The 13,252-nt window shown below is 42.6% G+C and overlaps 1 protein-coding gene across 1 annotated transcript in view; it reads left to right on the top strand.

The window, feature by feature from the left end:
• Positions 1–13,252, top strand: part of arhgap32b (Rho GTPase activating protein 32b) — a 415,224-nt gene that overhangs the window by 110,363 nt on the left and 291,609 nt on the right. The window contains exon 3 of the mRNA XM_078426922.1: positions 2,404–2,469. Coding sequence (XP_078283048.1) covers positions 2,423–2,469 — 47 coding nt within the window. The 5' untranslated portion in view covers positions 2,404–2,422. The remainder of the gene's footprint in view (positions 1–2,403; positions 2,470–13,252) is intronic.

Genomic DNA, 13,252 nt, shown 5'->3' with positions numbered 1-13,252 from the left:
CACTACCTCCCTTTCTTCTTTATACTGGCTATCTTCCTTCTCCACCTACCTTAGAGAACTGAGGGACTGCTGTGTGCTTTGTTTTACATCGACACGGCTCACGCCTGCCTCATCTGACTGTGCCATTCAACCGGAGCGTTCTTGCTTCCCAGAACTGGATTATCTTACATTGAAGTGTTGTTCCTACTACCTGCCGTGGGAATTCATTTCAGCAAGCCTGACGGCAGTCTACATCCCACCCGAGGCCGATACTAAGCTTGCACTTGAACTACATACTATCACCACCTGTCGACTTTCTAATCCACAGACCTCAATCGGTGAGAATTGGTGATAACACCTCTACAATAACTCAACACCCGGGTCCCACGAGAATATGATCTAAGTAACCTACCATACTCTTTACACCCACGACCGTAGTTCCTTCATACACTGTATGGACAAAGTCAGCTCTAAGGCTGGGTGTACAGGAACGAGACAGAGAGTGATATGGTGCCAGGACAATAACCTTGGTAAAATGGTTAAGAGCTTTCGGTTCCATGGTGTTAATATTACCAGTAATATTACCAGTGATCTGTCATGGACCAAATATGGTCGCCAAACAGGCAAACACGTCTACTGCCTGGGAAAACTGAAGAGAATTGGCACGTCTCCAGTGCCTCTCACAACCTTCTACAGATGTACCATCAAAAGCATACTGTCTGGTTGCTTCACAGCTTGGTTTGGGAACAACTCTACCCCAAAACACAAGAAATTGCAGAGAGTTGTGGATGCAACCCTGTCCATCACACAGACCAGACTCCCCACCATTGACTCTAACTCCACTTCAAGCTGCCTCAGAAAAGCAGCCAACACAATCAAAGACTTGTTCTACTCTGGTCACTCCTCCTCCTTCACGCTACCATCGGGTACAGTACAGACGCTTGATAGCATGCACCACCATACTCGAACAGCTTCTTCTCCACTATCAGACTTCTGAACAGTCCTTCCCTAAGCTAGGGATTACCTCTACCTCTGAGGTTATGATCACGTGGCCGCAGCTCGCTTCCGGCCACGTGTGCAGGTGTATTAAATGCGTTTTGACCTATGATATTTTCGGTTTACAATGGGTTTATCGGAACGTAACACCATTGTAAGTTGAGGAGCACCTGTGGAAAAAATTACCCCTCAGATTCCTATTAAACCTTTTTCCCTTCACCTTAAACCAATGTTCTCTGGTCCTCGATTCACCGACTCGGGGCAAGAGACTCTGTGTGTCTACCCGATCTATTCCTCTCATGATTTTATGCATCTCAGTAAGATCACCGCTCATCCTCCTGCACTCCAAGGAATAGAGTCACAGCCTACTCAACCTCTCCCTATTGGTCAGACCCTCTAGTCCTGAATCTGTCAGGAATCTATTTGGACTAGTTGTTTACTCTTCAGCAGATTAATAGAATAAATGTTTTAAAGTAAGATTTTAAAGGTTGAGGTTGTGTGAAGTGATGCGATGTTGTCCAGAAGTTTTTGGTCTAGCATTATTTCATGATCCTGTTTGAATGGGCTCCTAGGACAGGATGGTTTTGGAGAGGTGAGGAGAAAGTGGAATACGTTATTATGGCTAGCAATGACAGGAAAATGTACGTGTGAACAGTTTCTGAAATTACCGTTGCCGCCACTGAGGAATCTGGAATTACTCATCACTGCAGAAACATAATGATTTACATTGGCAATAAAATAATTCCGTGATTTACGATAGGGGCATGTTTCTGATAAACGTTTCAATTGTAATTTTGTAATTTGAGAAGACTAGATGAAGTGAATGGAATGTATTTGGTGCAGTGTATTCCTGGCAAGGAGATTGGCACAGTATTTGCTGGACTGAAAGGTAGCGTTATAAATTGAAGGCATAGCTCATGAAGTCAATGGCATGAGGAAAATATTTGTAGATCGAATGAACATAAATCAAAAAGCTATTGTACCAGATTATGGTCATTTAATAATCTGTTTGGTGAGAGACTACTTGCAGGAAGATGTCCATTTAAAAATATATTTTGTCAAAGCACTTATATAAAGCCGCCATTGACTTAGTGGCTCACTGACCAAAATTGACATTTGACCATCAGAGCATTTTAATTGAAACTTCAGAATGATCAAACTGATTATTACAGTGGGCAGTTTTTGTTCTTTTATATAGCCAGCAATGTTTTACCCCTACAGAGTTTCATTAAAGTGCATTATTGACTGTGACATCTGAAGGTTTTGCAGGATATGGCCCTGAATGCCTTGGAGCTGGTACAAAAATAATCACTTCACTAGTCTGAATCTTGACATGCATCTCAGCTTTATCAAACCTTTTTAATACGGCTTTATAATATAGTGCTGCTATTCTATGTAACTAATGGTGCTCTCTCTTTTATTCTTTAGGTTGTTGCTGCAGTGTGACATGGAGGGAGCTTCTGGCGTTGGTAGGGCTTCAGATGACTTTATAAGGTGAGTGTAATTCCCAGACTGGCCAAGTTTACAAAGGGAATTTCTTCAAAGGGCCATACGAAAGTAAGAATAGAGAAATATAATCCCACAAGATGAATGGAAGATAGAAACAAAATGCTGGAGTAACTTAGCGGGTCAGGCAGCATCTCGGGAGAGAAGGAATGGGTGAAGTTTCGGGTCACCCATTCCTTCTCTCCCGAGATGCTGCCTGACCCGCTGAGTTACTCCAGCATTTTGTGTCTACCTTCGATTTAAACCAGCCTCTGCAGTTTTTTTTCTTCCCACAAGATGAATCATTGTTGAATAAGGGGTGCAAAGGCCAGAGAGTACAGGCATAGATTGCAGAAGGAGTGGTAGGTGGTCCAGAGGGAGAATTTCACTGAGTAATGCTGTATAAGGATATTTTGAGTTGTTTACCTGGATTTCTGCACTTACGGAGGAAATGTTGGAAAACTACTCCAAGACCATTGGAGCACATTCAGCAGCTATTGAAAATGACTGGAATCATATATTTGGGCAAATGTATAGAAAACAGAACCCTGAAGAAGGGTCTCGACCCGAAACGTCGCCCATTCCTTCTCTCCTGAGATGCTGCCTGACCTGCTGAGTTACTCCAGCATTTTGTGAAATAAATACCTTCGATTTGTACCAGCATCTGCAGTTATTTTCTTACGAAAACAGAACCCTAGATTGTACAGATGACAGAGTCCAAAGGAGACCAAAAGTTTGCTATGGATAGAATTCACAGGCATCGCATACACAGATGTATGGCTTTAACAAAATGGGTGCAAGATCAGGCTCCAATGTATCTTTTTCTTTGGGAACCATGAGCTTCCTTGGTCTGAATCTGTCTGAAGAAGGGTCCGACCTGAAGCGCACCTGTCCATTCCCTCCATAGATATTGCTTGACCTACTGATTTCCTCCAGCATTTTGTCTTGCTCAAGATTCCAACATCTGCAGTTCCTGTATACGAGTTCCCTTCGAATTGTCAACCGTGGCACACTCACACCTCTGCAATTTCCCACATTCGACCTACATGAGTGGATATTTGGAATTAGGCAGAGCAAACTCATCATGCTTTCACTAATATATTCACAAAATGCTGGAGTAACTCAGCAGGTCAGGCAGCATCTCGGGAGAGAAGGAATGGGTGACGTTTCGGGTCGAGACCCTTCTTCAGACTGATGTCGGGGGTGGGACAAAGGAAGGATATAGGTGGAGACAGGAAGATAGAGGGAGATCTGGGAAGGAGGAGGGGAAGGGAGGGACAGAGGAGCTATCTGAAGTTGGAGAAGTCGACGTTCATACCACCGGGCCGCAAACTGCCCAGGCGAAATATGAGGTGCTGCTCCTCCAATTTCCGGCGGGCCTCGCTATGGCACTGGAGGAGGCCCATGACAGAGAGGTCAGACTGGGAATGGGAGGGGGAGTTAAAGTGCTGGGCCACCGGGAGATCAGTTGCGTTAATGCGGACCGAGCGCAGGTGTTCAGCGAAGCGATCGCCGAGCCTGCGCTTGGTTTCGCCGATATAAATAAGTTGACATCTAGAGCAGCGGATGCAATAGATGAGGTTGGAGGAGGTGCAGGTGAACCTCTGTCTCACCTGGAAAGACTGTTTGGGTCCTTTGATGGATGTTGCTTTGACCATAGCATTATCGCTTTGGAGCTCAGTGATTCAGCCAACATACTCAAAACTTCTCATATATTCACGGGTCCCTCAAGTGCGATACAATGAAGATTATCCATTATTTGGCGGTGAGGTGCTATTTTTTTCTGTCCAATTTGATACATTACTTCTTCGCCTGCTGGGTTCTGAAATTTGAAGCAATGTTTATAGGAACAGGAGGTGAAGAACATTTTGCCAATTCCTGAGAACAAGAATTTCTGATGTATGTTTATTTATTTCCTTGGAACATTCAGAACAGGATTGAGGAAATGAACAGAGTGTGTGCAGGTCAGGACAAGTTGCTGGAGGAGGAATTAAAGGGTTTCATGCTGAGGATTTCCAAGATGTTTGTTGAACATGTTTCTGACCTGAAACTGAGTGCTTAGTCCATGAACATTACACGCTGCTTCTATAATTGCAGTATCAATTAGATGAAAACTAAATGTGCCTGTAAAGGGGGCCATGCCCCCCGCAAGGGGGAGTAGTGAGCCATACAACTGGAGGCAGGACCGGCGGATGCAGGGAGTCGGTGACGGCAGATGCAAGAGTAGGGCTGGTTAGAGTGAACTGGGGTCTTACCTTCTGCGCCCTCATGGTCGGCTAGGGAAGACACTCCCAGGGCACAAAGGCTGAAGTGGCCAGGCGAGGAGAAGGAAAATGGTTTGCTGGGCAATCTGGATGGAGATGACCGCTGGAGGCCCTGCAGTAGCCTGGGGCTCGCCTGGATCGGGCACCGCTCCAGAAGACAGGACTTTGAAAATGACACCAAAATGTGGTGGCTCTTGCGTGTGGTCTATTTCATGCAGTGGACTTTTTTAATGCACTTTGTGCCAATTGGGGATTATGCTTGGGTATGGAAATACTTTACTAAACTGTATGCAAAAAAAGAATTTCATTCTGTCTATACACGCGATAATAAAGCTCCATTGAACCACGTCAAAGAACTTAAAGATCTGACTCCTTCCGGGCCAGCACTGGAGAGATATGCAACATTTCCAAAGTTTGCAGGACACTTGTTTGATGGTTTTGAGGCACGCTTTGAAAAGAAAACAAAAGAGATTGCGCAGATTTGACTGCGCAGGAGTCTTACCTGAGAAACAGTTGCCAATTCCCAAGAACAAGAATTTCTCCCAGATGTACATTTGTTTATTTCTTTGGAACTGCAGGGTGCTAATGATTGCTCACACCGAATGTGACCAAATATGGAACCGAACAAATTACACTCCTAATCTTCCAGATTGCAGTGACCACAGGCAGAAAGTCGTGAAGGTTAATGCCTGGTGCACTTTGTTCTATAGCAGTATTGATTTAAACTGCACAGCACACTGAACTGTTGTTACTGACTAATTTTGTTCTCATTCCAATCGTAAATGACCTGGCCCTCATTTTGAGACCCATCCTTCTGGACTCCACTGTATTGCTATCCCACAAACTAGTTTGGTGAATCTTTGCTGCACTTGCTCAGTATCAAACATATTTAATTTTGGATAGGGATTCTAAGCCAGAACATGGGCTTCAGCAAAGCACTGTATAATTGTACTAAGATATCTTTATTCCACTGTCATGATTCAATTGAATTGCAGAATAGGCTCAAGGGGCCATCTAACTTAATCCAGTTTAAATCCTTGCAAAAGGTGTTTTGTCCAAGAGGTCCCGAGTAAAGAAATAAAGGAAAAAAAACCAAAAGGCTTGAGGAACTCGGTGAGTTGAGCAGCATGTGTGGAAGCCAAGGGATGGTTGATGCTTCGGGTCGTGAATCAGTACTTCTAATGCATACTGTAATGAAGTGATCATACCAACGCTGTAATACAACACATGGCTTTTAATGCAACACTTACATCACAGGAGGTGCAGTACATTCCAGCTCCGAGCTGCTGCACCTACTGACTGACGCAGGCAAGTTCTTAATATATACAGCACATAATGGGCGGGGCTACTACTAACAAACACTACGATTGGCTAGCATGCAATAGCCCATCTACATCACTATTAACAAACACTACGATTGGCTAGCATGCAATAGCCCATCTACACATACCACAGTGCTCCTCCCATAGTGGTCAATGCATGGAAGGCATGCTTATGCAAGCCAGCGGTTTTCTCTCAGATTGTGTGGGGGAACCTGAGTCCAAAATCACTAGAACATTCCTACATTTAGATCTACGAAATATGTCCATAAATGTTGATCTGCTATCAAACCCATTAATCTCTCTTCCCAGTCCCGTTTTGCCAAATCTATCTTCATACAGTTGTAGTTGTCTTCATTTACATGAAGAATAGAAGTGTCAGGCCGGTACAGTGGCGCAACGGGAGAGTTGGTGCCTTACAGCGCCAGAGACCCAGGTTTAATCCTGTTTACGGGTTCTGTTTGAACGGAATTTGTACCTTTTCCCTGTGACCACGTGGGTTTTCTCCGGGTGCTTCGGTTTCCTTCCGCACTCCAAAGACGTACAGGTTTGTAGGTTAATTGGCTTCGGTAAAATTGTAAATTGTCCCTCGTGTGTAGCATAGTGCTAGTGCACGGCGGTGGTTGCTGGACGGCACAGACTCGATTGGCCGAAGGGCCTGTTTTCGCGCTGTATCTCTAAAGTTTAAAGGTCAAGTTTGATACACTCAAACCGAATTTGAAATTCTACTGTTATGAACCTGGGGAATTTTTACTGTGTGATCGTTAATTAGTCTTCTCTTGCTGACTAGCTTGTGATTTCAGAGTTCATCCAAATGTAACGTAATAAATTAGAAGGATAGATTCTTCAATTGGGTAAGAGACCAACAAAGCAATAAACCCTGTATCCATAGTAGGGAAGTTATTTGAAATCATTTAATGATAAATAAACTTTTATTTGCAAAGGCATAGGCTAATCAACCACATTGAAGTAATGCCAAGAAGACACTCATATTTCACTTGGGCAGCTTACAACCTAGTGGTATGAATATTGATTTCTCTAACTTCAAGTAATCCTTGCATTCCCTCTCCGTCCCTCCCCCACCCATGTAATTTTACTAGTTTCAAAGTTGTCTTGTTGAGTTTCATTGTCTGCAACTCATTTTCACCTAGCCCTCAGCAAACAATGGCCTGTTTCCTTTATCATCGTTGGTTTTTGCATATCTTTCATTAATTTGTTCTATATCTTTCTATATGTCTATATCTCTCGTTTCCCTTTCCTGTGACTCTCAATCGGAAGAAGGGTCTCGACCCAAAACGTCGCCTATTTCATTTTTCCAGAGATGCCGTCTGACCCGCTGAGCTTCTCCAGCTTTTTGTGTCATATTTTCGGTTTAAACCACCATCTGTAGTTCCTCCCTACACACATCAACACGATTACTTCCTTAGCAGACTAGCAGAGAGAAATAAGATGATAAGATTGAAAGGTACAGGAAGGCCCACCAAGCCCACACCGACCATCGATTACCCATTCACACTAGTTCTACGTTATCCCATTTTCTCATCCACTTCCTATACACTGGAGACATTTTGCAGAGGCCAATTAACCTACACCCGCAAGCCTTTGGGATGTTGGAGGAAACCGGAGCACTTGGGGGAATCCCGCCCAATCACCGGCAGAGCGTGCAAACGCCACACAGACAGCACCCAAGATCAAGATCGTGTCTGGGTCTTTGGCGCTGTGAGGCAGCTGTGAATTGTCTGTTGCTGGCTGCCTGATGGAGCTATCAATGCAGCATTTCCAGCAGTAAAGAAGATTATTGGTGTGGTTTATAGGTGGTACTACGTAGGGCTACAACAGAAGATCCTGGGCTATTTAGTCTCAAGGACCTAAACTGTCTCCTATAATCTTGCACTGTATGAAATGGTAAAGAAAAAGGAAAAAAAGAAATAGTCAATGAACTGCCATTTATCCATTCCTGCAATATGACTATTAACTTCTAAAGGCACCAAGCCAGATAATTTAGGACAAAGTACATAAAAGCTAAATGTTTGCAGAAACCTATCTGTTTGCACTTTGATGTCAGACTTTACATGTTCTCCTTGAGACTACGTGGATTCCTCTAGGCACTCTGGTTTTTCCTCCTTCCAAAGGTGTGCAGATTTGGCAGGTTAATTTACCATCATGTGTTGTCCCTAGTGTGTAGATGAGTGGTAGAATCCTGGAAGACCTGATGGGGATATGTGCAGAATAGAAGGGCATTAGCCCAAATAACTACTTGATAGTCAGTGTTAATGTGGTATATCAAAGGGCCTGTTTCTGTGTTCTGTGACTCTGACTCTATGACCCTTGTTGCTTTTATGGGGTGTATTGACATCCAAAATCAATGACACTCAAGTGAGACAACTTCCTTCTCATATACAGGAAGTCGCAAATGATAAGATCCTGTCAGCAGCCTACCCTGTAATGAATTGAAGAACTCCAGCGATTGCCAGAGGCTGCAGTATGTGATCCCAATGGTTCTCATTACAATCGTACTGAAACATGATAGAAACCTTTGATCTGTTTACATTTGTGATATCAGTTTTGTTTATCTGGTATTTCAGCAACTCTTTGGTTCTGTAAATGTGTTTTGGAGTTTATTAGATTAGAATGTTTATATTTCTAATCCCAAGTTACCATTTAGCATTTGAACTTAGTCATACTGAGTTTATGTGGCTGAAGTTATTTTAATACTGTTGATATTAAGTACCATAGCATGGCTACTGTGAGAGGGAATATGCTAGAATAGAGAGGATTAGTGTGCTTCTTTAATGGTTTATATCCATTAAGTGTGCAGAGTTCCCTACAAACAGGCTTGTGGAATGAAAATAAATATTCACATAACTGTGGGAACAGGCTCTTGCAGCATCAGGAAGTGGGGGCTGGTGAAACCATGAGTGGAGTGTGTGGCTTTGGCGGAGGCAGCTCGCAGCTGTTGCTGTCACCTCCAATGCTGTTCAGTGCAGTAATCTCCATATGGATGTACATGAACCCTGATTTTTAAATTACTAACGAATTGGTGTATGTTGGCAATTAAAATTATGAATCTGAATCTTTGAAGGATTTGTCTGTTGCCAGCATACATTTGTCCTCTTGGAAACTGAAAAGCTGAATGGAAACTTGTGGATGTACAAAGTCATCCTTGGTTTAAATGGCTCGTTGGGTAAAGACTTCCTTCTACGAACCGTGTGTATTTCTTGCAGCAAAAAATTCCATCGTGGATGGTGCCCAATGAAAATGTACTTGTGCACCGTCTGGAAGCAGTTCTCAGCAAAATATTCTCATGGCACTGAACAATTCAACTGCTGCACCGAGGCAGCCAATAACCCTGGGATTTGCTACATTGCTGCTGGTTGTACAAGATACAGAGTTAAGACTATGATAAATCATTGACAAATGATCAACATATGTTTATTGGATCTGACCTCAGGTACTTGTATATTGGAAGATGGTTATTATATTCGGAACGTTGTAAATCTTATGGTAAAAATAGTTGTTAATATTTTGAAGTTCCATTAGCAGCATGGATTACCAGGTTCGTAGTTCAGTTTAGAGATACAGTGCGAAAACAGGCTCATCTGCCTACTGAGATCGCGCCGACCAGCGATCCCCGCACACTAACATTATCCTACATACACTAGGGACAATTTACAATTTTAGCCTACAAACCAGTACGTCTTTGGAGTGTGGAAGGAAACCAGAACACCCGGAGAAAACCCACGTGGTCACGGGGAGAATGTATACACTCCGTATAGACAGCAGCCGTAGTCACGATTGAACCGGGGTCTCTGGCGCTGTAAGGCTGCAACTCTACCGCTACGCCACCGTCCATTCGCTACAAGAGGGTACGACTAACTTAAGGTGTAGAGTGAACGGAGTATAAAATATACCTGCAGCTCTTGGCACTTCTAAATTGCTGAAGCCGGTACACTTAATCTGCAGTAAAGCAGTAAATTGTAAGTTAATTTGTCTTTATTATTGTTTTTTTATTATTTAATTTTAATTTTATTTAAGTGACTAAAAGTAAACAGTGAAGACTTCCAATAATTAGAATTGTAACAGAGCTATTTAGAAAATATAAATTGGAACTTCATATTTTTTGCTAGTTGTATAGGTGTGTTTAATAATGGAGGAAGAGATCTAAATGAAGGTTTGGGTTTGTAAAGTAATAAGTTCCAGCTTTTGGACAGACGTAAAGAAATTTATTCGTGATAGTGAAATATGTTGGTTAGATCTGATGTCTGAGTAAATGTTTAAAACGTTTTGATGGATGCAGGGAGCTGGTTCATTGTGGGACTGAAATGGATATGTTGAGACCTCATTAATATTGCACACTTTCTACACTGAGGAAGGCTAATGCGATCAGGTCAGCAAATTATTCAGACTGCTCGGTGTTCTGTTTATAGACAGTTGGTCTGTTCTCTCTTGATATTTATAATCAAATTTCATGATTGCAAATAACACTTACAATAAGTTATCATATTTCATTTTCTCATGACAGAAAGAGGTCATTGTGTTTATGCCAGCTTGGAGCACTCCCATTAGTCATATTCTCCCCTCTTTTCCTTAACCTATATTTTGTCTCGTACCCATTAACATCGTCGTGATCTGCCTACCATCGACCTTCAGTAGGGCCAGTTAACCTCCCAACACTACTCAGGGATGTGGGAGGAAACTGTACTCGGGGAAACACGTGCAGGTAGCGAGAAAGTGCAGATTCCACACAGCACCCGATATTAGGTTCAAGTTTAGCTCACCAGAACTGAGCAACAGCAGCACTAATAGTTGCACCATGGAATTTCATTAAAGTTTGAGTTGTTGAAATGGAAATAAATAAAATGTTTGTTCTTGGATTCATAAAGATGGGCAAACGTGGTATGTAGTGGCCAAACCGTAAACAGCTTGTAATGCATTGTCTTTCACGAGCTTGTATTATCTTTTGAGTGTTGCAAATTGATATAGACATAAAACAGTACAGCACAGGATCAGGCTCGTCAGCAATGCCTGTGCGGAACACGATGCCTACTTAAACTAATCTCCTCTACCTGCACATGCTCCATCCATTCATTCCCTGCAAATTCATGTGTTTATCTAAAAGTTTTTCAACGCCACTATCGTATCTGTGTCTAACCCACCTATGGAGCACTTTCCTGGCAACTACTGTTCTCTTTCCTGGCAACTACCATTTAAAAAAATAATTGCCCCGCACATCTCCTTTAAACGTTTCCCCTCTGCCATTCTCGCTCTGTGAAAAAGGTTCTGACTCCCCATCCTATCCTATCTGACTGTTCATCCGCTCATAATCTCCCATCTGATGTTCCAGAGAAAACAATCCAAGTTTATTTGACCTTTCTAGTTAATACCCTTCAATCCAGTAAAACTCTTCCGCACCTACTTCAAATCCTTCCTGAAATGAGATGACCAGAACTGCACACAATACTCCAAATGCAGCCTAACCAAAGTTATAGACAATAGGTGCAGGAGTAGGCCATTCGGCCCTTCAAGCCAGCACCGCAAAGACTTCCTGACTCTTGTAGACACGAAATGCTGGTGGAACTCAGTGGGACAGGCAGCATCTCTGGATAGAAGGAATGGGTGATGTTTCAGGTCGTGACCCTTCTTTAGACTGACGCTTTGTGTCAAGACCCCTCTGCAGACGTTCCACACCTTCCTGACTCTTGCACTCGATGGCCTGACAGATGAAGGCAAGCATACCATGTATCGTTACTTTCAGGGAGCTTTGGACTTGGACCTCAAGATCCCTCTGTGTATCATTGCTTTTATGGGTCTTGCCATTAACACTATTTCCACATTGCATTCAAACTCGCAGAGTGTAGCTGCTCGCACTTTGATTAAACCCCATCTGCCATTAGTCCACTCGTATCTATAACTGATCTATACTCTGGTGCATCTTTTGACATCGTTCCTCATTGCCCATAATTCCAACAAGGTTTTGTGTTGTCTGCAAATCGACGAACCAACCTATTACATTTTTATCCCAAGTCATTTGTATATATCACAAACAAGGAGTCCCAGCAGAGATCTCTGTGTAACACCACTGGTCGTAGACCCCCAGCCAGAATAACACTCTTCCCCACTGCCCTCTGCCTTCTATGGGTAAGCCTGTTCTGAATCCAAACTGTCAAAAACCCATGCACTTTAATCTTTGGAATCAGCCTACCATGAGGAACTTTATCAAATGCCTTTATAAAGTCCATGCAACAATATTGGGTTAGTTATTATCCCTTGTTGGTTTGATCTTTCCATTTTTATGTATTTTTCAAAAGCTTTCTTGGAGTATTCTGTTCTTTTTGGAGCTCTAATTTATCTTGTGTTCCACTTTCGTTTTCCTTATGATCTTCCCTTTCAAACACCAGCTGTCTCCTGCTATGTTACCACCTTTCACCTCCCTCCAGCTTCCCTCTATTGTCACCCCTGCCCTGCTTTCACCATTTTCAATCATTTGATCATGTCTGTTTCTCAGAACCAGTGTGAGATTGGCCATTCAGGTATGTGACGAGCTTAGTTTGAGGCAAAATTTACTCAGTCAGAGGCATAGGCTTGAACTTGTCTGAAATTAATAATAAATTCAGAGCCAAAACAAGTAAAATGTCCCGGCAGCAAAGATCCATTTTGAATTATTGTGTGTTTTGTTAAGATATGTTAGAAAAACTGGTGATGTGCTGTGATGAATGGTACATCTCCAACCTTTTGACACCATGCCCCTTTTGAGATTTTGAGCACATCTGACAGGATGGAAAATGAGATGTAACTGCTGTAAATTAGGAAATTTGTGATAAAATTGAGTATGGAACAATTATTTTCACTTGAATATATCGCATTTAATCGTGCATGACTCTTGTAATTTTGATGCAAATTCTCTTGAGCATGCTTGGTTATTTTTGGTTCATACAATAGTTGCTTTCAAAATAATAAAGAACAGGGAGTGCTGTACTTTCAGCGAGATCACAAGGACATTTTGAAGTTATAACATATAACATATAACAACTACAGCATGGAAACAGGCCTGTCCGGCCCTACCAGTCCACGCCGACCATTCTCCCTGACCTAGTCTCATCTACCTGCACTCAGACCATAACCCTCTAATCCCCTCCTATCCATATACCTATCCAATTTACTCTTAAATAATAAAATCGAGCCAGCCTCCACCACTTCCACCGGAAGCCC

This window comes from Rhinoraja longicauda, chromosome 32, assembly GCF_053455715.1.
Source record: "Rhinoraja longicauda isolate Sanriku21f chromosome 32, sRhiLon1.1, whole genome shotgun sequence".
NCBI lineage: Eukaryota > Metazoa > Chordata > Chondrichthyes > Rajiformes > Arhynchobatidae > Rhinoraja > Rhinoraja longicauda.
The sequence above is the reverse complement of the archived record's forward strand: the minus strand, read 5'-3'. Positions and strand labels throughout refer to the sequence as shown.